This window comes from Pezoporus wallicus, unplaced genomic scaffold, assembly GCF_028554395.1.
Source record: "Pezoporus wallicus isolate ANWC-B61680 ecotype Strahan unplaced genomic scaffold, APGP_CSIRO_Pwel_v1 contig_2025, whole genome shotgun sequence".
Taxonomy (NCBI): Eukaryota; Metazoa; Chordata; class Aves; order Psittaciformes; family Psittacidae; genus Pezoporus; species Pezoporus wallicus.
Genome location: NW_026640253.1, coordinates 3574270 through 3602026, shown reverse-complemented (window position 1 = coordinate 3602026; position 27757 = coordinate 3574270). Strand labels below are relative to the sequence as shown.

General features: G+C 41.1%; 2 protein-coding genes and 1 long non-coding RNA gene across 11 annotated transcripts in view; all 3 read left to right on the top strand.

The window, feature by feature from the left end:
- The first annotated feature begins 1038 nt into the window (after nucleotides 1-1038).
- TMEM41B (transmembrane protein 41B) lies at nucleotides 1039-10376 on the top strand. Its single transcript, XM_057418252.1, has 7 exons — nucleotides 1039-1186; nucleotides 2783-2900; nucleotides 4022-4150; nucleotides 5890-5983; nucleotides 6832-6936; nucleotides 8856-8994; nucleotides 9868-10376. The coding sequence occupies exons 1-7, from the start codon at nucleotides 1084-1086 to the stop codon at nucleotides 10035-10037; spliced, it is 858 nt and encodes a 285-aa protein (XP_057274235.1). The 5' UTR covers nucleotides 1039-1083; the 3' UTR covers nucleotides 10038-10376.
- A 1438-nt stretch (nucleotides 10377-11814) lies between these two features.
- On the top strand, nucleotides 11815-16400 carry LOC130604028 (uncharacterized). Its single transcript, XR_008973352.1, has 2 exons — nucleotides 11815-14971; nucleotides 15822-16400. It is a non-coding gene; the product is annotated as an uncharacterized LOC130604028 (long non-coding RNA).
- Nucleotides 16401-19479: 3079 nt separating this feature from the next.
- Nucleotides 19480-27757, top strand: part of DENND5A (DENN domain containing 5A) — a 70537-nt gene continuing 62259 nt past the window's right edge. For all 9 annotated transcript variants that reach the window (XM_057418248.1, XM_057418246.1, XM_057418243.1 and 6 more), the window contains exon 1: nucleotides 19480-19817. In XM_057418248.1, the coding sequence (XP_057274231.1) occupies nucleotides 19685-19817 (133 nt within the window). In that variant the 5' untranslated portion in view covers nucleotides 19480-19684. The remainder of the gene's footprint in view (nucleotides 19818-27757) is intronic.

Sequence of the window (27757 nt, the reverse complement as noted above, 5' to 3'; positions counted from 1 at the left end):
TGGTATAAGGCTAGTTGCATCCAGAGTATTCAGATAAATGAGGCTGAAGTTAAATGTCAGAATGGTGTCAAGCTCACCCATTACAAAGCCCTGAGGAAGGGCTGAAGATTTGTAAGTAGATACAGCTGGAAAACGGGAGAGGGTGACACACTATTTCCCTCAGCCAACAAGTCTGCTAAGAAGCTTATGCAATGTGTGTTCTTTGCATGGTTTCAAAGTGTACTTTGAAGAGAGAGCACTTACTGTAACACTTACTGGTGGTGGGGAGGAATTGAAAGGCTAAGAAGTGCACTACTGCCATAAAACTGCATGAGGAAATAAAGTGCTTCGAGGTCAGATTCAGCTTGAATGCCAAGGGATGTGTGAACACTGTGACATGACCCTCCAGCTTTTATGAGGGATTTTAAACCTTGTTACTGACAGGAAGAGACACGAACAAAATCCTGATACAGCTGGTAGGGTTTTCTTTCCTCCCGGGAAAGAGCAACCCAGCTCTGTGGAAACAGCACGCTGAAGCTTTCTTTTCGAAAGACAAATCAGATCGAAAATCAAAACTGTAAAAATCAAGTAATGCTTCTTCCCCTCAGACCCCAATGCTGTTCCAGTCCCACTGAGGTACAGCCGTTAGCCGCGGGGTTCTCGCCACCCTCTCTGAGGGATGATGTAGACGCACACGAAAGTAAAGCCACTCCCACACCTCACGCCGTTACTGAGACAAAACAAGCTCACAGCCGGGTTTTACCCTATTTCCCGTGAGCATGACCGGCCTGTGCCTGCACCCAACACTGAAGAGACCAAATTGCATCCCACCGTACTAAGGGGGGCACCCTCGCACACCTTTTAAGCCGGCGGCACTCTGCAGTCGTACATGCGCCGTGCGGCCACTGGGGCGGGAACACGAGAGCGATCCGGTGGGGTGAGCAGAGCCGAGCAGAGGGGAGGAGAGGAGAAAAGGGGAGGAGTGAGAGGTCTCAGCCCGCCACCTTCTCGCGTCGTTCCGTGCCGGCAAGGCCTGCCCTGCCCTGCCTTGCCCTGCCCCTGGTTCGCCGGTCGGCGGGCGGGCCCGCGGGGTGTCGCGGAGCTATGGCGCAGCGGAGGGCGGCGGAGCGCGGGCCTTGCCAAGCGGCGGCGGCGGCAGCAGTAGCGGCGGCGGCGAGCGCCAAGCACCAGCGGCAGCTTCTAGAAGGTGCCGGGGGTTGGGGCAGCGGGAGCGAGCGTCCTGCCAGCGGTTAGCTGCCCGCACAGCCGCTCGCGCGGGCCGGGGACGGTGTCGGCAGGCCCAGAGGGCAACGTCCCCGGCCTGCGCGGGCGTTTGACACGGCCGCGAGGGGACAGCCGGTGTTTGTGGGGGGAGGCGGGTCTCGTGTGAGGAGAGACTGCGGGAGCCGGGCCTGTTCAGTCGAGAGGAGACTGAGAGGGGATCTCATTAGTGCATATAAATGTCTCAAAAGCGGGTGCCAGGCTCTTTTTCAGTGGTGCTCAGCGACAGGATAAGGAGCAAGGGCCATAAACTAAAACACGAGAAGTTTCGCTTCGACGTGAGTAACAACTTCTTTGCACTGAGGAGCACTGGAACAGGGATCCTGCTGTCCCTGGCCCTGCTTTGGCAGGGGGTTGGACTAGATGATCTTTTGAGGTCACTTCCGACCCCGATGATTCTGTGATTCATGCTTGTAACTGCTACATGGATGTCTCCTTCGGTCTTAGCTCAGCCAGAGCACACCTGTGGGATCACGCTGACCTCAAAGCGGGTAGAATTGCTAGCTTGTCCAGCCGGCTGTTTTGTCTGTGGGTTTCATTACCCTTTCACTGTGTTTTGCAACAGTGAGCTGGCAGTTTGACCCGCTTGAATGTTGTGCGTTGGCATTTAGTCATTTAGTTAGGTATTTGGGAATTAAAATACCGCCTTGCTATTTTTTTATGTTCTTCAGGTGGCCAAGACTGATGCTCGCTGTGAAGGTGTGCTACCCTGACAGTGTCAGAGTGTTTTAATACATATGCACCCTAGTGTGGATGCAGCAAGTTCTTACTGTGTATTCCTCTCTGTTTTAAATTCTGTGTGGGTATAGCTGTATTTGTGCCAGTTGTTGTGCTGCATGTGTATGGTCATATTGGTAAAAATCTGAAGTATAGAAGAGGCCTAAAATATAATTGTGTCACATATTGAACTCCCATTGCTTCCTTTACACAAGAACTCTAAAGCTAATAAAAGCTTGTATAGACATATCCAAGAGAAGTCTGAGTGTAAAATATGTGTAATTCTGAAGTCTTGAGAACTATAATCCTTATATCCCAAGTTGATGTGTGTTTACATTGTTTTTTCCTGATGAGTGTGTCTGTCCTGACTAGCTCTGGTGCTCTTTCTTAGGAGGGGAAAAAAATACAGTGAGCATGTCCAGAATTGCATTATCATACTGAAGATTTAAGTTTGAGTTAAATCTTTAGGTAACCAGACTGGCAAATGTGTGGCAGAAAAAGTTAAAAATGCATCTGGCTTACTTTGTTTTGCTCTGTTTTTCTTTATTATTTATTAATTGATGCTTAAATTATTATGAATTATAGAAGTTGACTTCTACAGGATGTTTGCCAGTGTAAGAACTTCAGACGTATTTGAAAGCTTTCAGGGAATGTGAGCAGTGTGTTATATATATTATTGAGAGCATTGGTGGGAAGATCATGTCCACAGAGAGCTTGCCTTGAAGTTTCTACAAGTTTGAAGCCCGTTGTGAGAGCAATGGTGTTTTGGTTTGGCTTTTTTAACTTTGTTATTGTTAAATTTCAGGAAAAGCTCAGGCAGAAGGTGGATCAGCTCGGACATCACTGCTTATATTAGTGTCCATCTTCTCATCGGCTGCTTTCCTTATGTTCCTGGTATATAGAAATTTCCCACAACTTAGTGAGTAAGTATGGCAGGAAAGGTTAATTTATTTGCTTTTCATTCAGTACCAAATTGTAGAGGAACCTACATGGGGTTAAGTGATTTTTAAACTGACATGAGTTAATTATAGACAGAAGCTAACATAAATATGAGTTTATAACCTGGAATGCTAGGATACAATGCATTAATATTGAACTACTAACTGGTAGGTTCTGTGAAAACAGAGTTGTATTTGACCTAGGATTTCTCTGCCACAGTTGAGATACCATGTTTTGAAAAGTTGCTTGCTGTCACATTAGCAGTGGTAACTCACTATGTTCTTAATGCTCTTCAGCTGAGAGGCAAAGCATGGTTGGGTAGGCCTAGGTTTGTTTGAAAATTCCTTGTGCGCTGGCATAATTGGAGGCTGTCATAAGAAGGGGACATCCTTCTTCCATATCTAAGCTTCATGTTCTTTTTTTCTCCTTTTTGTTGCATCTGGTACTTGTGTTGCAAAGATAGATAGTTTGACAAGGTGGAAGTCTGCTTGTCTGACAATTTTCTTTTTTCTTTTAGTAGTTATTTTTCTGTCTGATAAACTTGCTCAACAAGTTCAGTTTGCAACAATCCAGTCACTAAGTCTGGTACAGCGGAAGAGAGGACACTCAACTGTGCTGCCCAGGGTTGCACCAGATTAAGGTGTGACATGAGATTTTGCTCTTAAAGCTTTGTTTGTTTTTGAGGTAAAACTTTGCTGCTGCTCTTGCTGCCCTTCAGATGTTAGGACCCTAGTGCTGAGGCAGTTGCAGTTGTTTTTGGCTGAAATGTTGAGCGCTGTTCAGTTGCCAAGGTTTGGTTTGTGTAATTATTTGGTTTTGATCAGTACTTGGTAAGAAAAAAAAAAATTCTAGGAATGAAGCAGATTATTGTAATGAATAAAGAAAGTTTGCAAATATCTAAACTTGAGGATTTTCTAATGCAAAACATATTGTAAATATTGTGTTCATCTGAGAATGTTACCATAATAATTCATGTGGTTTGTTTGATGAGGCTGCAGTTTAGTGATGTAGTGTATGAAATTACCTATATATTCAGTAACTAATTTTATTATACTGTTTGATTATACTTACCACCACTTCTGTCTTTTTTTTTTTGTTTCTTCAGGGAAGAAAGAGAATGCATAAAGGTTCCTAGAGATATGGATGATGCAAAGGCCTTGGGAAAAGTCTTGTCCAAGTATAAGGACACATTTTATGTTCAAGTGTTAGTGGCTTATTTTGCCACGTATGTTTTGTATCCTTTTTCAAATATAAAGGGCAGTTTTGATGGGCATATTTATCTCAAAAAGAAATCTTGTATGTTCTTGATTATGGGTGAAGATTAACCTACCTAGTGTGGTTTAGACACAAATATTCCAAAAATCTTTGAACTTAAAAACATTTCTTTCATGTTTCAGTATGCTTTTTGCACTGCAAGAAAGGATTGAGTAGAAAGAAATTGATGCATCATCTATAGTAGTAAATGGTGGTGGGGATTTGCATGCAGCTTCACCTTGACTCTGTCTGTTATGGACAATATTTTTAGCTTTGATATCAGACTCGGTCTCATTTTACTGGTTTGCTAACTTTTTAAATTGCAAACTGAATTACCAGTCAGAAATTACTGTTGATCCTAAGGAATACTGAGATTACTGCACTGTTCTTCCTTGAGATGTTCATGAGTGCCATGTCAGGGTAATTTACAGAATATTTTGCAGCATTTCTAAAGGAAAGTGTTTTGAGCCTACTTTCATCTCTGCAGTGCCCACATTCAAAAAAATTCCTTTTAGATAGCTAAATTTCTGAAGTAGTTTCTGCCTGGGGAGACACAAAGACTGTGTTCCTTGTTAACTTTTTTCTCAGTGCTGTATATATTAATTAATCATTAAGCACACTCATAACTGGAACACTTAACTGAAGGTTAATAACTTAAAAGCCGTATAAGAGGTCTGTTTTATATTTTAATGCAGGAGGCTTTTGTAACTCAGTATTGAATTGTAAATCAGTATTGAATGTGCCGTTGGTAAGTGTCCTCTGGCTTGGTCTTTTTAGGTGTAGTTCACAAGTAATAGATTTAGGAAGAAAATTAAAATGTTAGTTTATATATTAACAAGAAGTAGAACAGAATTGGCTGTTTATTGAATTACTATAGCAGCTGATACGATGACACTTCCTGCCTTAGCAGTAGACCGTGTTCAGTTGGCAAGCATGTTACAGTTATCTCAGAACATTGACACTTAGAAAAAGTTGTACTGGTTCTAATGGACTTGAGGAAGATTATTGGGCTTTGTGATACTTCAGTCAATTCAACTCGGATAAAATAGTTTGCAGATACAATTTTGCTTTATATTTCTGTCTGAAGTGGGCCATACATCCTGGTCTCAAGCATACCTAGCAAGCCTTAAGCTCAAGGGTCTGTTTGCTTATGACGCAGAAACTTAATTTTGCCTTTTTGAAAAATTCTGACTGAAATTATCTGATCATGTGTCCTAGTTTTACCTAGTGATTGCACCATATCTATTTGTAAGGAAGTAGAAATTGCCTTCATGCATGTCTGTCTTCCATGGAACTCATAGTAGTTAATGGGCTTGGGTGGTTGTGTGAACATTTCAGAGAGGATATCTGAAATTTGCATATCTCTAGTCAACGTTGTAAAATCAGAAGGATGTGTTTCCTGTAATGTTATGATAAATCTCCAGTGTCAGTTGGAGCACAGAGAAAGAAGAATGTAGTACAGCTTTTATTACTTAGTGACTAATTTTTGTATGTGTAATGATCAATCTACTGCTTGTTCCTCTTGGGCTTTTTTTGCTCCTCTGCACATGTGTTTTGAAATAAAGATCTTTAGAAGCTATGCCTATTTATATTTATGCTTTTCCAATTGAAATACATATATCCTGACTGCTTATAAAATTAAGAAATGGGTAGCTTTTAATTTTGGTTGGTTTGTTTTGTGGTTGGTTTTTCTTTTTTCCTTAAGTAAGATGCACCCAGCTTGCAAACGTTTGCTATTCCTGGGTCTATATTTCTCAGTATCCTGTCAGGGTTTCTTTATCCCTTTCCATTGGCCTTATTTCTTGTTTGTCTGGTAAGTATGAAAACTAGTTTGTGAGGGCATATATTTCTGTCTATTTGGAATATAACCAATCATCTGATCAGTTTCCTGTTTGAAATTATCAGAGTCTGAGTGAAATAGGGGTGTACTTCAGTTTCTGAGGAATGAATAAGTTCTCATTCAGCTCTGTTGTGAGAATGGTGTTACCCACAAAATTCACTGTAGCACTGAATGATGATCCAAAGGGCTAAACTGTTTCTCAAAATTTTCTTAATAATGGAGGCATCTGAGTATGAATCAGCCAGAGTTTCCTTTAAATTTGTTTAGCATCCCCCAGAACCTGATTGTAATTTCAGAACACAATTATCGCATAGCAAAACACATTTATTTTTAAATGGCTTACATACCCAAGAAGCTTCATTTAAGATACAAAGTCTATGTTAATGACGAGCTTCAAAAAATACATAAAAAAGATGCAGTCATAATGAGCTGTAGTACATAAGAATGAGATAATTGAGTAGGTATAGAGGACCAAGTTGACGATTTTTCAAGTTAACATCTCTTTAATGCTTTTGTGCCCCTTATTTGCAAAGCTTTCACTGTTCAAAATCTTAAAACTGTAGAAGCACTCAGTATTAACTGGTAAGTAATCAGCATTGTCTACTTTGAATGTTAAGATTGATCTACATGCCCTGGAAATAAAGGAACTGTCTTGTCTAAGAACAGCATTCTTAGAGAGTGTATATACTGCTGAAGGAGAGCCCCTGAGTCCCAGTGGAGGGCTGCATAGGAGCAGGTATTATGCAGCCATGTAGTTAATAGGGATATAAGGCTAAGATTAATTAGACTTTCTGCTCATTTGTTCTTTTTTTGTTTTTCAGTGTTCTGGACTTGGAGCTTCATTTTGCTATATGCTTTCATACCTAGTGGGACGTCCTGTTGTATACAGATATCTAACAGAAAAAGCAGTAAAATGGTCAGAACAGGTAAATTTTTTAGAGATGCTGAAATTTGTCAGAAAATGTGTACTATAATAGCATAGAAAACCACGGCTTCATGCTTATGTATCTAGTTACAAACAAAGGATTCTGCCTCCTTTCTAACACTGTGTAATTACTTTCTCTGAGCATTTTTAAACAGTGGAGAATATTCCTGTTTTTTATGGTATTTCCTGTGAGGAAGTTATTTTTACCTAGGAAGAGTTTGCAACTGATAACCCCTGATTTAGCTGATGTCAGTAGGAAACCTCTCCAGTTTCAATTTAAAATAATAGCTCTCCTAGCATCATAACTAATGAAAGCTGGGTTTGTGTTATTTATAGGGGAAGAAAACCCATAGCTGTATGTTTGATTGCAAAACCTTAATTTGAAGATGATGATGTGGTTGGAGCATTTGGAAACTTTCTTTTACGATATCTGATAGCATTACTTTCAGCAAGTGTTAGTTGTCAGATGAAGTTAAAAATTTACAATTCAGAATCATAGTGTGATTAGTATTTGGCCTTATGGCTCTTGGTTTGATACTGTGAAACATGAGTTTTTTTTGAGGGGGGAGGGGGCAAGTATGAAGCACAACATACAAATGTACTCTGTTCAAGATTTTTTTTAATTCATGTAAAAGTAGTCTAAACTTCTTCTCTATGAGATAAGATGTAGAACTGAGTCTGATACATTTGACCTTATTAAATAATACAATAGTATTTTGGCTCTTGACCCATGTAAATCCTTGTATCACAGTGTAATCTTGAGGCTGTTCTGGGTAACAAATGATTACTACTTCCACTTAATAGACCTGGATATGTGATTTAAAATTATGTGATTACATGTGCAGCTCATATCTCACTGTTTGCAGGTTAATTGGACTATATTGTGCTTGAATTTTGAGGACTAAGATGCAAGGTTAATCAAGGTTTAAATATTTGTCCTTCACTAAGATTAAAAACCCCACAGTGGTATTACTGAAAAATAGCAGGGCTACTGACTTCAGTGTTGTAGCTAAAGCTGAGGGGGGGGGGGAAGTTGCTACCTAAGATTTAGGATGGAACTGCAATCAGACCAGGCTTGATTTCAATTGTCTGGGGCCAGATGACCATGTTTAGGCTTGGTGAAGGTCTGCCAGGATAGGCCAGAAATGGTGGATGTTTTGCTGTTCTTAAAAGTTGGTTTGAGGTTGCAGTTCTCGCTTGAAAGAGCTGATGTACCAAAATAGGCTGGAAGGAGAAGAGACTTTGATATAGTCCTAGTGTAATGAACTGGGCTAGACTCTAGACTTGAGAATATAACTAAGACTGTACATGAGGTTGGGGTATTGTGGTTGCTCCTGGATAAGTAATGGTAGGCTTTCTGACTTCTGGGTTAGATAGGTTTTGCAACTGCCTTGGCAGCAGCCACATGATGAACTTCAGAGCCATGACTTGGGTAAGTTTGCAAGAGAGGAATACAGCTGTGTTTGAAGTTTGATCATGAGTTACAATGAAATGGTTTAGGAGCAAATGTCACTGCTAGTTCCTGCAAAAGCTTTACAAATAGGATGACAAGCTGGCCATGCTGATTTGGGCTACAGTTAGACAGACAGAGGTTGCTGTGTTCAAGTTAGGGTTAGGCCTGCTGCTGTGCCTAATTACTTGTTTGCTGTTTATGTTGGCTGATTCAATGCCATGCTCCACTACAGACTGGTATTTCCAGACTAACTTCAGCGCTGCTTAACAGTTGATTCACTGATGACTCTTCCTTGAGTCACTCATTGTTTAGCTGATTTTTGTTTGCAACTTGTAACTTTCTACAAGAGAGACTCAAAAAAACCCCTAAAAATGCTCTAGTAGTAAAATAATTGTTTACCTATTTTATGTATTTTCAAGGCAGGCATTTTTTTACTAATTATTTTGTTGTTGGCTTTGTTTTGGCAGGTTGAACGACACAGAGAACACCTCATTAACTACATAATATTTTTGAGAATAACACCTTTTCTTCCCAATTGGTTTATCAATATAACATCTCCTGTAATTAATGTGCCATTGAAAGTATTTTTCATTGGCACTTTTCTAGGTAAGAATTCTGGCTAGTGACTCGCGGTTTGGGGTAGCCTGCAGGGGTATTTGCACCTGTGTAGGAGTTATTCAGCAGAGATCACCACCTAGTGGACAGCCAAACGATTACACAAGAATATTTTTGTATTTCTCGATGTGTGATGCTTGTACCGTCAAGATTTTTAATAGTCAGGACTATTCTGATGCATTGAGCGAGAGGTAATGAGCCCAGTCTTAATTACTTGATTAAGGAAACATACATTATAAGAACACTGTATTGGTAACTTTGTTTCACTCAATGACTAAACACCTTCCTCAACTTCTGTAAGTTCCTGTTTTGAATTCAGTATAACTGTGTGAGGATGTATGGGACTTTGATCTAAAGGATTTTTAATCCCCAATCCATTTTATTCATCATACTATATCTTCCTAGGAGTGAATTCATAATTTAACTAATGTAGTGCTAAACACTTTAGGTTTGTAATTGGCATTTTTTTGCAAATGATTTTTAATCTGCTTAGGAAACTATCTATATTTTTCCTTTATGAACTTAAAATTGGTTTGTAGAGAGAGCTTGAAATCTGCAGAGTCTAAAGAGCAAAGATTCTTTTATTGGTTACCTGTGTTTGGTATTTGGTATTAAAAATATTTAAAATGGCATAAAGCCAGTTCTTTTGATAAGGGTTTTTTTGTCTTTAATTTTGTATTTGCACTTCTCTTAAAAAAACCACACCAAAAACGAAAACAAAAAAAACCTCAAGCATGCAACACAACAGTCTGAAATTTTGGGTCTTAAAAGTTTGACTAATTTATGTTTTGTTTTATTTTTTTTTTGCTGACAAGCTATTTTTTTATTCCTTTGCCTTCCTACCGTTCTAATTCCCCACTCCAGGTGTGGCACCACCATCTTTTGTAGCCATTAAGGCAGGAACAACGCTGTACCAACTTACAACAGCAGGGGAAGCTGTTTCCTGGAACTCTGTTTTTGTTCTCATGATTCTAGCCATCCTCTCCGTCCTACCAGCTGTCTTCCAGAAGAAACTGAAACAGAAGTTTGAATAAGGATCAGACTGGACCAGAATTTCCCATACTTCATCTCAGGATCAGCACTTCTGATATTTGTATATTTGCTTTTCTATTGGATCTTAAGCAATTAAAGAGGAGTCTTGTAATTGATAAGAATGTCTTTAAATGAACACATGGCCCAGAATTGAAGGAACTGTGTTCAGAAATGTACTACATATAGTTTTGTAACCAAACCATCAGTGTTTTACTTTGGGAGGGGGTGTATGTGGCACTGAGGATGAGGGAAGTGTAAAAACAGATGTAACGTTTTGTTCTGATTATATGCAGAGCGAAAAATGTAATGTAGACATAAACTACAGATAATGCTTTCTAAAACTTGCAGGAAACCTTAACTATTCAGTCCAGTTTTGTAATAATCTCTGTAGGCATGCATGTGATCTGGTCTGAGTACATTTCCTCATCAACAATATTTCTGGTTTTTTTCCCTTTGGGATTTCCAAAATAATAACAATATAATAACGGTGCTCACTCAGAAACAAAGAGGGTTTTGCAGTACTTTAATTACAATGATATTCTCATTCTGATTGTTTACTTATTAGCGCTGTGTGGATTTAAATACTTGAACTGACATCTGCTTTAACAGATTTAACTGGATTAACAAAGGCAAAGTGTCACATCATTCCCTCTTGTCCTCTGTAAAGTTTTATTCTGGGAAAGATAAGGAAAGGGAGAGAGCAGGTTAGAATTTTGATCATGGCTTGTTGACTATTTTGACTTTCTAATTTTTATTTTTTTACTGTTAATTATTTTGCCAATATTTCACTTGCTTAGATTTATCCTGCCAATTTAAGAAAATGATTGTATGATTATATAAAACTTTCAGCAATTGTCATGGTTTAGCCCTAGCCGGTAACTTAGCACCACGCAACCACTTGCTCATCCTCCCTTTTCCCCCCCTCCACAGGGCGGGATCGGGAGGAGACTCAAAAGAGTTTAAACCCCACGGGTTGAGATAAGAACAGTCCACTAACTAAAAAAGAGTAAAATATAGTGATAGTAGAATACCAACACTAACAACAAACATTATTTATAATAGGAAACAATAACAACAAAAAAAGCTCAGAAAACACAGTTGCTGACCACCGGCTGACCAATACCCAGCCAGACCTGAGCAGCGATCAGGCCCTTCTGGGTGCCTCCCCCCAGTTTATATGCTGGGCATGACATGCTGTGGTATGGATGTGGTAGCCCCTTTGGCTAGTTTGGGTCAGGTGTCCTGTCTCTGCTGTCTCCTGGCTTCTTGTGCCCCTCCTCACTGGCAGAGCATGAAAGACTGGAAAGTCCTTGACCAGAGTAAGCACTGCTCAGCAGCAGCTCAACCACTGGTGTGTTATCAGCATTATTCTCTGACTAAAGCCAAAACACTGCACTAAAACTAAAGCACTGCACCAGCTGCTAGGAAGAAATTTAACAGCTGAAACCAGGACTGTATCTGCCCCTTATTCTATATCCTTTATGTCAAGCTCAGGTTCCACATTTTCCAATATACCAGTATCTTTTTTGTCTCTCACAGAGGTATCATTCCTTAGTCTGTGGACCATCCCTATGAAGTTTGCTGCATTCATTCAGTCCATGATCTCTTGTAACCGTCCTTCAGGGCAGGAGACATGGTGTGTGGTGTTGGATTGTTGCCTGATGATGTCACCACTGAGCTCATCTGGTCTCGTCGAAGTTCATTCTTTGCTGGGGTGATGATCTGAGGGATGTCAGGTTCAGTCGATGATGACCTGAGAACAGGACTGGGAGACTCCTGCTGCTGGTTTTTCCCATGACTGTTCTCTGCTGATGATCATGACGGTACATATTTTCAGAGCCCAGAGTGGCAGAGACAGGCATATAGCTGATGGGCTATAGAAGCCTTATATAGCAGGCAACAGCATGTAATTAAGTTTATTGTCTGTTTTCCCCAAAATTAAATCCCCTTGAGGTACACACCAGACTTCCGCATCTTCTCACATAATCCACCAATTATATCCAGGTTCCTGAGCAAAAGCAATCCCACGACTGCGTTTGCCTTTACCTGAAGAAGGAATAACCCGGACTGTCTTCCCCAGCAAATTCTTTATGTGCACCACAGGAACTTCATCCCCCTCTGCAGTACATAAAAGTTCCGATTGGGCTGGGCTAGCCCTGTTGGCAGATCCCCTAGTGTTGACCAACCAGGTGGCTTTTGGTAAATGTGTACCCCAATGTTTGAAAGTCCCACTGCCCATTGCTCTCAGTGTAGTTTTTAACAGGCCATTGTACCGTTCAATTTTCCCAGAGGCTGATGGGGATGTGCTGTGGGGACAGCCATGATGTGCTGTGGTATAGAAGAAACTACTAGGAAGAAAATTAACTGTTAAGCTGAAACCAGCACAGCAGTGTAATTTTAATTACCATTTCTAAAGCAATGCATAAAAAGAGTATAAAATTTTTCATTGCAGGTTGATTAGCTAGAAGAAATGTCAGGTAGGCAAATTGGTGCAATTCTTACTAAAAAGCTGATTCTGAATAATATTCAAAGTATCACGTAACAGAAGGCTTTTGTGTCTGTATATAAAATTGACAGGATCGTTCCATTGTCTGATAAGTCAGTAACTGGCAAGAGGCAACCAGCTGATTTACCTTTAAGCAGAAGTATATATATTCACTCAGTAAGGTATATGATACCTCTCTTTGTATGCTTACAACTGTTGTAGCTTGTAATGTTAGTGGAATTCCATAAAGTGATGCCCTGATCAGCAAGGAACTGGGGTGTGCATTTAAGTTTTATCCTACTGAAACCAGTGCTGCTTATATGCTTTAAGTTGGTGCCCCTAAAGTATCTTGCTGAAATGGCAGTTGGCACATTAGCATATGCTCCAATTCAGTCTTTTATTTGTCTGTATCTTCATGTTACCATACGATAGATCATTGAGAGCAGTTCCATAAATGTGATAATGTAGAAGGTACTGCTACCTTAAAGGTTTTTTGTTTTTTGTTTTTGTAACATAATTGACTCCTTCGATTCATCACAGTATTACATGTGAATATTCAGTAAATATTATTGATACACTTTTATTTAAATTCAGGCTGTACAGTAAATGGTATTTTTGACATAGATGGATAAAGGAATTCATATCACTACTGTTTGCAAGTTTATCGTAAGATCATTTAGCTTCAGCAGTTGGTTTGTTATTAGATTTTACTCTAAAAGTGTACTTTATTGGCATTTAAAACTGAGCAGTGATTATTTCTGTTGCTGCAGTTTTGATCTCAGAGGTTGCCTACCCAGGGGATTTATTCCATAGTAAACTTTAGTGTGAATTTAGCTGTTGTAAGCAAGCGTCTCCTGGACTGTTGGCATGTGAAGTTGCTGTATATTTACAGCCTACTTTTCTGCATAGTTAGTTTTTCATGCAGATGAACTGTCAGAATAAACTACTTACTACTTATTGCCCAGTGGTTTTTCTTAGCATTTGTCTCAATTTCTGGTCAATTACAGATGCTCTTGTGAAATCCTTTCTGTGCTGTATAAAGCCAATGTTTGGTGGAACCAAGGTTCTAAAGACTAAAGAGGGAACACTAAACGCTAAAGAAGGAACTGAACTTTTTCAGTTTAATGTGAATCACGCTATTGCTTGACATTTTCACTTGAGTTGTATTTCACTGTGTAGATCAGATCAGGCTATGTCATTGGAAAACCTATTGTGTTTCAGCCATGGACTGTGTTCCCATCACAGTGGCTATAAGCCTTAAGACTTTAAAAAGGTCAAAAATAAGGTCCTTTCCTTTTGCAAAACCTTAGTTGTTTTTTGTTTGTTTTGTTTTTTTTAACCTGTTCCTTCTGTGCTTATCTTCAGCTGCCAATGGCCCCAAGCGGTTTCCTACCCCTCAAGGACTAAGGGTGGTGAGGAGTAAGGAAGGCCTTGTGGAAAAAGATAAAAAAGCACTGTGTTATGGAATACTCTACTAGCCTATATTTTTAGGGAATCCAGCAAGTGATCCAAGGGATAGCTGTAATATTTTGATAGTAAGAAAGTGACTACCATGAAATGAACCAGGACAGGCAGGTGTAGCTTTGATTTTACTTGCAAGGAGTTTTGAGGTGTTAGGTAACCTGTCTATCTTTTGGACTGTTTTGTGATACCTGCATGACATCATCACTAAATGTCTCTTGCCATTTGATAATAAAGCTATTACATAAAACATGGAACATTGTATCTTTTAGTACAATGAAGCATACTAAACTTCACATTAAGCTTATCTTTTTTATTGACCTGTTTAAAAGGGATGAATTCTTCTTAAATGGTGTTTTTAATGACTGATTAAAAATTAAACTGAGCTGTTTACATCTGTAGATGAGATTAATTTTGTTTCTACCTCTATTTCAGAATATGTAGATAAACTTGACTTTTCTAATTTTTCACAACAGTAATTTTGAAAAGTTTTTGTATTTTGCACTGAAAGGCATAATTTGCTTTTTTTATGAATTCTTGATGAAAGGCTCATGTGCTGAAGTTATAATTCATCTTCCCTTTATATTCTGTTCTTTCCAGTTTATGAAATTCTCTTTTTGTGCCTTGTATAGAAAATTGATGCTGAAAGCTTGCCAAAAGGTTAAGAAAACAGAAGTAAAAAGGTGTGAAGTCTTTCTTAAAAAGTTAGTGAATGATACTATTATGTAAAGTCAAAGCATGGCTTTTGTTGTTAGGTAACTCTGAAAGATTTTTGTGTGCTGTTCCTGAGCCTATTCATCCTGTATAGTTTCTGTGATAACCTATTTTTATGACAGTAACGACACGTGTGGATTGCTCTGCTTTGCATTAGAACTGATGTATGTTTCCTGCCTCATACTCTGCCGTTCACTGGGATTAAGCTGCCCTACCAGCAGAACAGACTCAGCCAGGTAGCTGATCCAGGACTGAAATACCCAGCAGTTACTGCAGGTACAATTTTGTGAATGTACAGACTAACTGAAATAGGAGCCTTTGTGAGAGTGTTACTACAGGAATGAAATTCGTACGTCCAGTGTTTTGCACTAGAAATTTATTAAAGGAACAAACAGGAAATGCATTTCTTGTTTAGTCACATACTTTTCTTCTTTCTTGTAATAACTGGAGTAATAACTCTGGGAATTGTGGGAGCTGAAGCACTAAGAATCATGCCTTCTAGTCAAATTCCTCTGTTCAAAATTAACTTGGACACAGAGAACAAATCCTGTCCCAGAAGTGATGCCTGAGTGCCTGTCCATTCCTTATCACCCAGTACAGAGCTGTGCCAGAAAGGGGAAGTCAAACTATCCCTTAAATATATAATATTTTCATAATGTAGGACAATTGCTTTTGCAAGATTACAGAACAGTTTTGTGTGGTTGGGTTTTTTTTTTGGTTTTACCCCGCCAGAAGGCTGAAAAAAATACAGGTCAAATTACAGAAAACTTTCCTTCTGTCATAAATGTTGTGAGGTTTGTAAATCATGTATTTCAGTATAGCAGTGTTAAGAGGGAAAAGTTTTGACAGGAGTGTGGGATCCAGAGTGAGCTTTTCGGATTCCCCCTCAAAGAGAAGTCAGTTATTCTGATTATTTCTACGACCAATTGATGTCTTACAATGATACATATTTCTGTTCACCTCTCAGCTAGTGGCTCTATAGCTCCAGGTCACCCAAAAGAAGTGAAAGAAGTTATGGCCTTTAAATAATGGCAATTAATATGAATAAGAGCATAATATGTTTACTAACATACCATAACTCCCCTTCCTGACCTACTGTAATAATTCATGTTTCATTGTTTCCTAGTATACAAGGAAGAATTTGGGTCTGGATTATGAGAGCTAAATTGATGACTGGTGTATAACTATGCAAGAGGCCTTGTAAAAGCTTCTTTCTGTAGATGGTCTTCAAAGCACAGAAAATTCTGCTTCTGCACATCTCTAGGACTTCAATATCATCTTCATAGCCTCAGGAGGTCAGCAGGCTCTGGAGAGGAGTGGAGTGCCACAGTGGGACATACCTTTTAAAATTTTGCATTGTAACTAAAATGTAATGTTACGGGAGTAACTTCTGATGTTTCTTTCACAACACTTGCCCTTGAGCAGTTGTATCCAATAATTTGGAATTTGCAGTGTTTACTGTACTTGGAAAAATTCTATGCCATGAAAAGGGGCTTTGAGCAAATCACAATTCCACAGACTTTCTCAACATCATAAATAATACTTAGAAGAATTCATAATATAGTTTAGTGTTGTGGCCTTACTCAAGAACATCTAAGCAATTCACAAAGTTTACTGACAAAATTGCCATATTTTGGGTGTTTCCTGTGATGGGAATATTGCTCAAGAAGACTGACAGATTAAAGCTACTAGCCTTTGAATTAGGCATCAGAGATGTTGCTTGTGGTCACTAGGCAAGAGTATTTCAGAAATTAAATAATCATGGGGTAGAAGATACGATAGGAGGAATGGGAGGAGGAAGCTCCAACTGTTTGGGTACATGTACTGGATCGTAGAATCATATCATCACAGAATAGTTAAGGTATGAAAGGACCTTCAGGTCATTAAATTCCAAACCCCTGCCATTAGCAGGGACACCTCACACTAAACCATGTCACCCAAGCCTCTGTCCAACCAATCCTTGAACACCGCCAGGGATGGAGCATTCACAGCTTCCCTGGGCAACCCATTCCGGTGCCTCACCACCCTTACAGTAAAGAACTTCTTCCTTATATCCAATCTAATCTTCCCCTGTTTAAGTTTTAACCCCTTTTATTCCTTGTCCTATCACTGCAGTCCCTAATGAAGAGTCCCTCCCCAGCATCCCTATAGCCCCCCTTCAGATACTGGAAGGCTGCTATGAGGTCTCCATGCAGCCTTCTCTTCTTCAGGCTGAACAGCCCCAACTTTCTCAGCCTGTCTTCATACAGGAGGTGCTCCAGCCCTCTGATTATCCTTGTGGCCCTCCTCTGGACTTGTTCTAACACTTCTGTGTCCTTTTATGTAGATGACTAGATTTAAGAGCTATGAGGCTGTAAGCTGGCTGGGAAAGCAGAGAATTTATCTGACAAAGTATGAATGAGCTTTTCCCTTGCCCTGTTGCATAGCAAGGCATCTGTGAATTTAAATATTGCTGCTCAACAGCATTTCTAGTAATCCTCTGCTTGCTTATCAGCCCATCTAACTTTATTTGCTAAATCTTCTAAATGTGTGGTTATTGCTGGAAATGTTAAAATGCAAGTAAGAACAATTCTGTTATTTCCCCATTTTAGTCTTTATTTGACAAAAACCTCACCAATATCTGTGCTGTTTCCCTAGACCTTCTTGCAAGTCCTTCCAAGACTCTCAGACTGTGACTTTTGTTCATAAGGGTTGACTTACGAACTACAGTTCAGGCTTACTCAAAAGAAGTTTACTACATGCTGCATATTGTCCTTTGCCACACTGAAAGCAGATGGAGAAGCAAAATGTGCACAAAATGGCTAGAGAACAGCAGAATAAGAGCAATCAGTTGCAGCTAGTTCTGTTCTCTGTTGCTCTCTTCCACAAATCACCAGGCAAGCTCAACACAATCTAAATGCATATGCTTACTGTAAAGTTAACATGAGACTTTCACTCTAATATTGCCTCTAATTATCCTGCTATCTTTATTGAATCTCTCCCTCAGGTTCACTAGTGGCTTAAAATTGAACTGCCAGAACTGTCAATCAAATCTAAGCAATACCTTCATTCATTGATAACCAATTCTGTGGCACATACAGTCTTAACCAAGTGAATACTAATAGTGCCAGTGCTTCTTACAGTTTTTCCTATTTCCCAGAAGGATTGAATAGCTGTCTACAATTCACCAGGCAAAATGGCATCAGAGCTTAGTTACTGTACTGTAAAAGGCTGTAGACCATTGACAGTGAAGTCTTACGAGCTGCTCTCTCTTGGTGTCCACAAAGAACTCAGTCTGTAAACTCATATATGAGAAGCTTTTCATGCTTGATAGCATGTTTAGTTAAGATTGGTTCCTGATGAATTCAGCATTATGGATGCAACCTTAACTACTCAGGCAGTCCTAGATAATAATCCTAAGAGACTGAAAAGTTTTAATTTCTCCTTTTATAAGCCCTACAGGGTATGGAAGAATTCTGATGTGAAAGCCATGAATAGAGAACTGAGTGAGGAGGGGAAGGGGAACTGCTTACAGACCTAGTTTTAGTCTAGCAAGGCCATCTGAGGCCCCTCTATGGTCAGTGGAAAGAAGTACTCTCAGCTCAGAGCATGGGTATGTGTTACTGGTCCGCAGCTTGGTTTGAGTCGTTCTTGTTCTTCCCCAGGGGAACAACCATTTAATTTCCATGCTGGGCCCAAGGGAGGGATTTCACTCAGCTGTGCAAGCCTAACTGTTAACAGAATTGTCTGTGATGTTAATTCAAATGGAAAAAAAACCCCAACAACCAGGCACCCAAATACCCTAACACCAAACAATGCCAAAAGCACTTCCCTGGCAGCCACCCTCTCTCCTCCATGACCTGGGCTAGTTTCAGGGTATGGCTGCTCCACCAAGGTGCTGAGTCACAACCACTGGGGCAGCAGCCTTCAGGGAGCAGGGATGAGAAGCTGTAGGTGACAAAGAAAGATGGCACTGGTGAGGCTGCGCCTTGAATACTGTGTTTGATTCTGAGCCCCTCACTACAAGAGAGACATTGAGATACAGGAGCAGGTCCAGAGGGCAACGAAGCTGATGAAGGGTCTGGAGAACAAATCTGATGAGGAGCAGCTGAGGGAGCTGGGGTTTAGTCTGGAGAAGGCTGAAGGGAGACCTTCTTGCTCCCTACACCTACCCAAGAGAAGGATGAAGAGATGAATGATCTCTTCCCACATAACATGTGATAGGACAAGAAGAGCCTCAAGCTGCACCAGGAGAGGTTTAGATTGGATATTAGGATACATTTCTTCACTGAGAGGGTGATCAGGCATCAGAACAGCCTGCCCAGGGAGGCAGCGGAATCACCCTCCCTGGGAGTGTTCAGAGACCACGTAGATGAGGCCCACAGTGACATGGTTTAGTGATGGACTTGGCAGACCCGGGGTAACGATTGGACTTGATCTTAAAGGTCTTTTCCAACCTAGTTGATTCTATGGTTCTATATGCTTTTGAAGCACCACCGCAACTAAACCGTGCCCTGAGTGAGCAGCCCCTGGCAGAGCCTTCTTGTCCTCTCCAACTGCAGAGGGGGCAGAGCTGGCTGAGGAGAGCCTCTGCGGGAAGCCCCTCAGTCCCCGAAGCTCAGACAGGTAACTACGGTCCGTCCCCAGAAGGTACGGGGCACACCCGGCAGCAGCCCACCAACGTACCCCGCCTGTCCCTTCAGACAGCGCCCGCGCCCCCACCAAACGGCCACCGCGCGAGGCCACCCCTGCGCGCGCTCCGCCCCCCGCCTGGCCCAGCAGCATCACGTCATCGGGGAGCCCAGGGCGCAGGCGCAGCATTGCGGTTCCCTGCCCGGGCCGCCCCTCCGCAGGAACCGCTGGGGGCTGTACCCACAATGCCGTGCGGCGCTGCCCGCTCCGCTCCGTCATGGAGGCGGCCGGCGCAGCTGGCGCAGCTGGCGCAGCCCCGCTGCCCGCCGCCGCTTGGTCTCTCACCTCCTGAGTGCCGCGCACCCCTCGGGCTCCAGCATGAGCGGCGGCGGCAGCGGCGGCGGCGGCGGCGGCGGCGGCGGCTCCTCCTCGGCACCCGGCCGCTTCGCCGACTACTTCGTGATCTGCGGGCTGGACACTGAGACCGGGCTGGAGCCGGACGAGCTCTCCGGTGAGTGGCAGCGGGGCTGGGGAGCGGCGGCCGGCGGCTGTCAGCGGGCAGCTTGGCTGTGGTGGCGGCGGCAGCAGTTCTGGAGGCGGGGTCCAGCCTCGCCGCCTCCCTGCTTCGCAGACCCGGGGAAGCCGGGGGAGCGCCCCCCGCCCCGACGCCTCGGGATCTGTGTAGCTGCCCTAAGTGCTCGACCTGCAGGAACGGCCAGCTGTGCACCCAACTTCTGACAAACCCGACAGAGTACCACTCTTAAACGGATTTTTCAGAGGGAAGGCGCTGTGGTGGCCGTGGTTATCATTTTAGGTCATCTCTCATCTTAGCAGTGATACATTGCCCTCCACTTGGAGCTTGGATGAATTTATCAACTTTTAGTCAGGCTTTTGGACGTTTGAAACATGCAGGGAATCTTAATGAATCAGGTTCTGGAGGGAAAGCAAAAGACTTTTTGCTTGTTCAATATTAAGTTTTGTTGTAGCATAAGATAAGAATTCTATTCCAGCAGTATCGGAAATTAGGAACTATTTATTCTGTTAGATGAGAATGATCACACCAAATACGCAGCTAAATTGTGTCAGACTGTGCCACAATACTGCCTCAAACCTGTGTTTTAAGGCTAAAATCTGTTGTTTTAGCAGCACCTTGCTTCAGCTTTAGTTTCAGTGTAATGGCTTCAGTTAAATTACATTGTTGCTTAGTATCCTTAGCTGTCCAGAAAGAGACAGGAATGCAGTGGTGAAAACCTGACCTAACATCAAAAGTTATTTTGTGTATCTGAGCTTAGAACTTGACCAGTGATGTGCTTTCTCCCCCACCTTTTTAATTAGCTTCCTTTTTACAAGATGTCATGAGTTTTTTTACATCATTGTATTTAAACCCTCCCTCACTAAATAAAACCTTGTTTTTTGTGAAATTGAATTTGAGTTACTAGAACTGACTTACATTGAACTCACCTAAACTTTGGTTATCATGGAAGCTTCCTTTTTTTTTTTTTCTTTTTTTTTCCTTCTAATGACTTCAAACAGAATTTCTCATCCTGAGCAGTATCTTACCCTAAAAGAATTCATGTTTGTCTGATGTTAAAATAATAGTAGACTACAGTTTGAGAGTTGAAGACTGAATACAGCATATTGGCCAATTCTGTAGCAACACTTTAATTTACAGCATCAGCTTGATTTAAGAAACCCAAAAGAACAAAATGCAATACAATTTAATTGAAAGATACGTGAGGTTCCATAGATTTTTTTCTTGATGAAGTCACCGGTGAGCAAAGTTTCTAGATTGAAAACATTTTCTGGTGTTGATTTTTTTATTCATTTATTATATATCTATTTGTGTAACATAGTGCAAGGCACGCTCAGTAATACTCTCTGGTCTTGAGAGAAACATAAATAACTTTCCTCATATAATTAAACTTAAAAGCAGCAGTGTGTTATTCTGAGCTAGCTAATAGGAAACTGGGAGACATCAGTGCTTTATTTAAAATACTCCGTTTGAGTGTGCAGGTCTGGAAGCTGGATAATTTATGTTCTTTCTTATATTTACTTTCCTGGTCAAGGACTCCAGTACATAAAACTGTAGTGTGCAGTGTATCTTGGATTCTGCTATTCCACTGTGATACTGTAATGGTGTTGCTTTTGACAAGGTGTGGGGTATCGGGGAGAACAGGTTTTGTTATTTATGCTTGAGACTGATTTTTGCATGAATTGAGGAAAGGGTTTAAAAAAAAGAGGGGGAGAAACAAGGGGGAGGAGGCTAAATTTATGATAATGTCACAGTGGATGAGCTAGCTGCAATTTCAGTGCCTTTTCTTGAGTTTGTTGTGTTATTCGTAATGCACGGTAATGCAACTGATAATGCTTTCAGATTGTGTCTTAGGGTACAGCCTTCTCCAGTGTTCACCGATACAAATGGAAAGGGCCTCTGTTGATTTCAGTGGGTTTTGGATAAAGCTTTGAAATACTTTGTACTTCCTGGAAGGCTTTCTTGTTTGAATGAAAGAGTTATTGTGCACTGTTTCGTGCCCCCCCCCCCCCCCTTACTTCTGTGCTGAAAAATAGATTCTGAATCCTTGTACTGTTGAAACAATTTGCTTCATAAGTGTCCATTGTTGGCAGAGAGGCACTGGCACTTGAGCTGGTGGGTGCAGGGTGGGGAGCGGGATGCTCCCCAGCACGGTGGAGCTGGGCACACTGGGTCTCTCCAGGGCTGTGTGCACTGGGGCTGCCGGAGCTCAGACTGGCATGATGTCATCACTACCCCGCTGCCGGGGCCTCTGGGGATGCTGCTGCCACACTTTGTTCTCACCGAGCTAATGAAACTGTGCATTTCAGGTATTCAGCCTTAGTACTGATGATAACAGCGTTTTCTGCAGGCTTATAAATGAACTATAAGATCCTGAATTGATGCTCAGTCTAGGTCCTTTTCTTGTAGAGGCACCTCTGATTGTGTTTTTCTTTGTATGGTGGAAGCGTACTAAATAGCACAGCTGTAACACCTTTTCCTGGAAAAGTTGGCTGACTGATGGAAAATGCACAGTATATGTATATATATTTGTTTTCTTTTAATATAGTGAGAAATACTCTACAGGACTTTGTAGTTATTCTCTATTGCTAGGGCACTTTTATCCCCAAATTCAAGTGATCTTTTTTATTTTGATAATTGTGTTCTCACTGGATGACCTGTTAAAGCAGATATTAAAAAATAAAAAATTACTTGGTGGTGGTAAAGCCAAACAAACAGCAAAAGCCCCCCACAACTCAAACCAACAACTTGGACAGGAGAGGAGCTGAGGCACAGTTTCGCTTTTCTAGACGATGCTGATGTGCCAGAAGTGATGACAGAAATCTCTAAAGTATGCTGCAAGGGTCTGTTACAGATACATTTCTTTCATAGAGGATATCACAGAATGGCAGATGTTGGAAGTAACCTCTGGAGGTCATCTGGTCCAACCCCTGCTGAAGCAGAGCCACCAGGTGCCCAGGACAGCATCCAGATGATTTTTGAGTATCTCCAAGGATGAAGATATTCAGTCTCTCAGGGCAACCTGTGCTCAGTCACCCTCACAGTGAAAAAGTGTGTCCTGATGGTACAGATGGAACCTCCTGTGTTTCAGTTTGTGCCCATTGCCTCTAGCCCTGTCATGGGGCACCACTGAAAAGAGCCTGTCTCTGTCCACTTTGCAGCTTCTCTTCAGGTGTTTGTATGCGCTGTTAAGCCTTCTCTTCTGCAGGCTGAACAGTCCCAGTTCTCTCAGCCTTTCCTCATACAGGAGGTGCTCCAGTCCCCTAGTCATCTCCATAGCCCTCTGCTGGACCTGGTCTTATTTGTACTGAGGAGCCCAGAACTGGATACAATGCTTCAGGTGCTGGCTCACCAGGACTGAGTAAGGATCAGCTCCCTCGACCTGCTGGCAGTGCTTCAACTAATGCAAGGGCATATTGTTGGCTCATGGCCAGCTTGGTGTTCACCAGGAAATGCTGAAATACATGGACTACCAAAAATTTAGTGTGTAATACAACTTATTGTAGTGCTGCAACATTATGATAGGGTTTCTTAATTTAGGCTCTATGACTGTGCCCTGCAAAGGTATGGAGAATGAAGTCATGCCTCAGCTTATTATTCAGCTGGAGTCTCTTATCTGTTAAGTTAGTTAGGTGTGATCTGATAGTGGAAATACTTGCACTACATGGAACTGCCGGAGTTTTTGTTCTGTGTTCTTTTTCACCAAAGATTTTGGTTTCTTTTTCTTCGTGATGGTGTGTTAGTTTTTAACAATCACTTGTCAATAGAGTTTGTTTATTGCAGAGTGGCAGAACAAAGGATCATCTTGCCATTGCATTATACTTTATGTGAGATTGTAATCTTGGAGTTGCTATTACAAAGTATGGAACTTGGACCCAAATATCTGGACATCGTATTCTAATCTTAAAATTTGCTGTTGCACATGCCTTTGTAGTCTTGAATGTTATATCATAAAGATTATAATAGTTACGTTAGAAGTAAGTGTTGCAAAAAAAGAAATAGTGTAAAAAAAATGGTGGAGGGGGAAGAAAGAAAATGCTTACAATCTGTGAAGAAAAGATTGATTTAATAGTAGGATAGCTCTTAAAAAAGTCTTAGTCTGGAAGATTAAAGCCAGTGACTAGTCTGTCACCTGTATTCCTTTCTGACTTTCTTCCAAGTCTGAGCTGCTCTTTCAAGGTTTAGTCCAAAAATTAATTTGTACAATAGTAGACTCGTGTTCCTTTTGCCAGAGTCCTTGTGGTGCTTTGAATTGTCTGTCTGATCACGAACTTCATCCTTAAGGGAGGATGAAAATGAGTGTAAGCTGGAGCCCATGCGTTCAGGAAATACTCTTCCTGAAGACACCCTTTGTTTGCATTTGGAGAATTCATATTAGATCTTTCACTCTAGTATATGATCGTGTGATACCATTTTAATTGTTCTTCATCTCTCATACCTTTTTTTTTCATATTGTGTTTTTAATGGTGTTGAGGCAAGATCTGTGTGTATGTAAGTAATGTAGCATAGCAGGACTGGTTATGAGCAAAGTGTCTGTGCTGACACAGTAACCATTTGGTGCTGCTGTGTGAAATTCTAGGGGAAGATGATACCTGGTGTATAGTATTCACCTAGCTCCACTCAAAATTAATCGGACAAACTGATATTAGAGTAAATGTTTCTTCTCACCAGTAAAATAGAAATGTTGTCTCACTCATTCCTCTTCTCTGTAGTTGAAGTGTTGTTATTTTTCCGTTTTGTTGGCTTTGGATTTAAAATGACAGCTTATCTTCATATGTTTCCTGGTGGTAGGTTTTATTTTAACAGGGGTGTGGTGAAAAGATTGAAGGCATTTGTCACAGAGATATACCACTAAAATGCTTAGTATTTCAGAACTAGGGTAGTATTTTTCTATCTGGTATTCCATGTAGCAGTGCTGTTATCAGCACCTGTGTTAGTTTCCAAGTTCAACAGACTTAAATAGTTGCAAACTTAAATGTTTTGCTTTAAAGGCATTTGTAAGGGATAGTTGAAAGAGGAGGAAGAAAAGTAAGCAAGATTTAAATTGGCAGATACCATTTTCTGACATATTTGACCTGTTTTGCATTTTCCTCTTTTGGGTGTTTTTATCATGGAATAAAGACATGGCGTTTGGGTTAGAGCCAGCTGTGTTTCTTGCAGTGAACCTTTTCTACAATACTGGTTATTCCTCAGGTAAATAGTTTGTGACTAAATGTCTGTCTTTGCTATGGTAGAAGTACTAATGCTTGCTGCAGAAGTGAAGTGTGCTGGTGGGAGCCATTGCTTGATTTTTGCAAAGACTGAAGTGTTCTGTGATTTTTGTGAGCTTTGGTTTAGGTGGTTTTTTATCTCTCTTCCTCCCTTTGTCCATAATATGGATGGTATCAGTGCAAGCTTCCCACAATGGTGTGCCTCTTTCCTTGGGGATTCACTCTGAGACTGAAAAGGAGGTTTTTCAGTTTCTTTGCTTTCCTGAGATTGCTAACCAAGGTGTTAACTCTTGGGGGGGGGGCCTCTCCAGTAGCACCAAGGTTGAGACCACACTCTTGTTTTCACATAGGTCACTGTGGATGGGCAGTAGATTGCAACAACTTTTGGCTAGAATAACACTGGCACATGTGGAACATTTTAATCTGAATAATAGTTTATTCCACTCCTCCCTACCCCCTCTATCTTTTCCCAAGAAGCTAGAGCTGTTTGCCATGTTTGACTGCCAAAAAGATCTTTTGTTTCTTTGGGAACTGAGGCAGACGTGCTACGGTAGCTGATATGTAGAATAAAGAATGGGGGAGCTGATGTAAGGGGGAAGCAGCTGTACTTCGCTGAACTGCTTTTGAAGCCACAGTTTATTAGGTGATGTTTCTATAATGCCAACCTTGTGATTGCCATATTTGTGTATTAGGTTGATTGCAGCTTTGTGCTTTACAGAATCATCTCCCTCAAACAGCTCAAAACTCTTTATTCTTCCCCCTTCAGTATTCAGTTGCAATTTCAGCTTATTTGGAAGGCTCTTAGGTAAGGTGTAGGGGAGGAGAAGGGTTACAGGTTCTTGATTTGAGAATAGACTAAGGATCTACAAGAGTGTCTGAAGAATGAAAAGCTTACAAGACCGACTTTTGAAGTCCTTAAAAAAAGCTGTAGGAATTTTACCTTATTAAAGCAAGGCATACAAAGAATGGTTGATTTGGCTTTTTGTTCCTTTGAGATTTTTTGTGGTGTTTTGTTTTCTTTCTAGTTTCTTTTGCAAGAGTGAGACTACACAAATGGAACATCTTAAATTGATTGTATGGGAAATATTGACATTTGCAAATAATAAAACAGCCCCCACCTCACCTCACAAAATCTTCAAATTATTGATCCTGCAGTTACAAAATGCCAGAACTGTTTTTATCTGCCTTTTGACTTAGTGGTGTCCTACTTGACTGTTCTTGGCAATGACTTCTCATACTTATCTTTTGAATTCCCTCTAACCTGCAAGGCTCATATAGCAGAAATATGATGCATATGAAGTGACAACGTCAGAAGCAATTACTTACTGATGTATTCTCTTTGAATTTCTTGACAAGCCTTTCAGATTTGTGGTCAAATTCAGCACAAACTGATGAATGATGATTTTCTTAGAGTGCTTCTGCTCAAGGCATGTTTCTTGGTCTTTCTAGGAAAACGTTACATTGCTTATGGTTTGGTGGGCAATAGACCTTTAGTTTCAAACTTTCCCATGGAATTGTAGAGTATTGCCATTTTATTTAGTTTTTTTGGTTTCTACTGGCTCTATGACCAGCTACAATCGGGTACAATGTGTACCCCTGTATTGAGACATTTACATACTGATACCGAAGCATCCTGGGAAAGAAACTTTATTGTATTCACAGATAAATGATCTGCAGACAGATAACATGGCATTCGTAAGCAACCTGTTCATTTTCAGATATAGTAACATTTCAGTGTTTGAGTGAAGGGAAAAAAGGTTGGTTTTGCAGAAACAGATATTCTTTCAGCATGACATTGAATGAGTTTGGAAGAGGTTTTTTGCAATTGTAGTTGCTGCTGCTTGTATCTACAGTTGCACGCTATTGCAGAAGTATGTGTTCAGAGATCTCAAGGCTGCTGCAGTGTACTGATCTCTGCATTGCTTCTGTCCTCTACAAGCATAAATTTTTATGAGCTATTCTGCTATTTGCATGTATTACTTATTCCTCCTTAACTTGCTACTTTCAGCAAGCTCCCTTACCAACTGTTGTTTCCTGATTTTGCTCTCATTGAAAAGTATTGCCGAAGGTTGCTAAAATTTCTATTTATCAGTATCTCTGCTGTTTCTGAGGATGAATCTGGCATTGATTTTGTGGCAGCCCAGGTTGTCATGTCCCTTCCCTGTCCTTACTGTGGTCTTGTGCTCATGCCTTCTTCCCTTGCATGAGGACTAGCTAGTACCATTGGACATGGTTCAGTGCAGCAGATTCCAGGGAGTACCAGGCCTTGGTGTGAGGAAAGAGATTGATAATGCACAGCCATTGATTAAATTCTGGTGTCCTCAACATAAAAAGGACATGGAACTGTTGGAACAAGTCCAGAGAAGGGCCACGAGGATGATCAGGGGACTGGAGCACCTCCCGTATGAAGACAGGCTGAGAAAGTTGGGGCTGTTCAGCCTGAAGAAGAGAAGGCTGTGTGGAGACCTCATAGCAGCCTTCCAGCGTCTGAAGGGGGCCTATAGGCATGCCTGGGAGGGACTCTTCATTAGGGACTGTAGTGATAGGACAAGGAATAAAAGGGGTTAAAACTTAAACAGGGGAAGTTTAGATTGGATATAAGGAAGAAATTCTTTCCTGTTAGGGTGGTGAGGCACTGGAGTAGGTTGCCCAGGGAGGTTGTGAATGCTCCATCCCTGGCAGTGTTCAGGGATTGGTTGGACAAGGCCT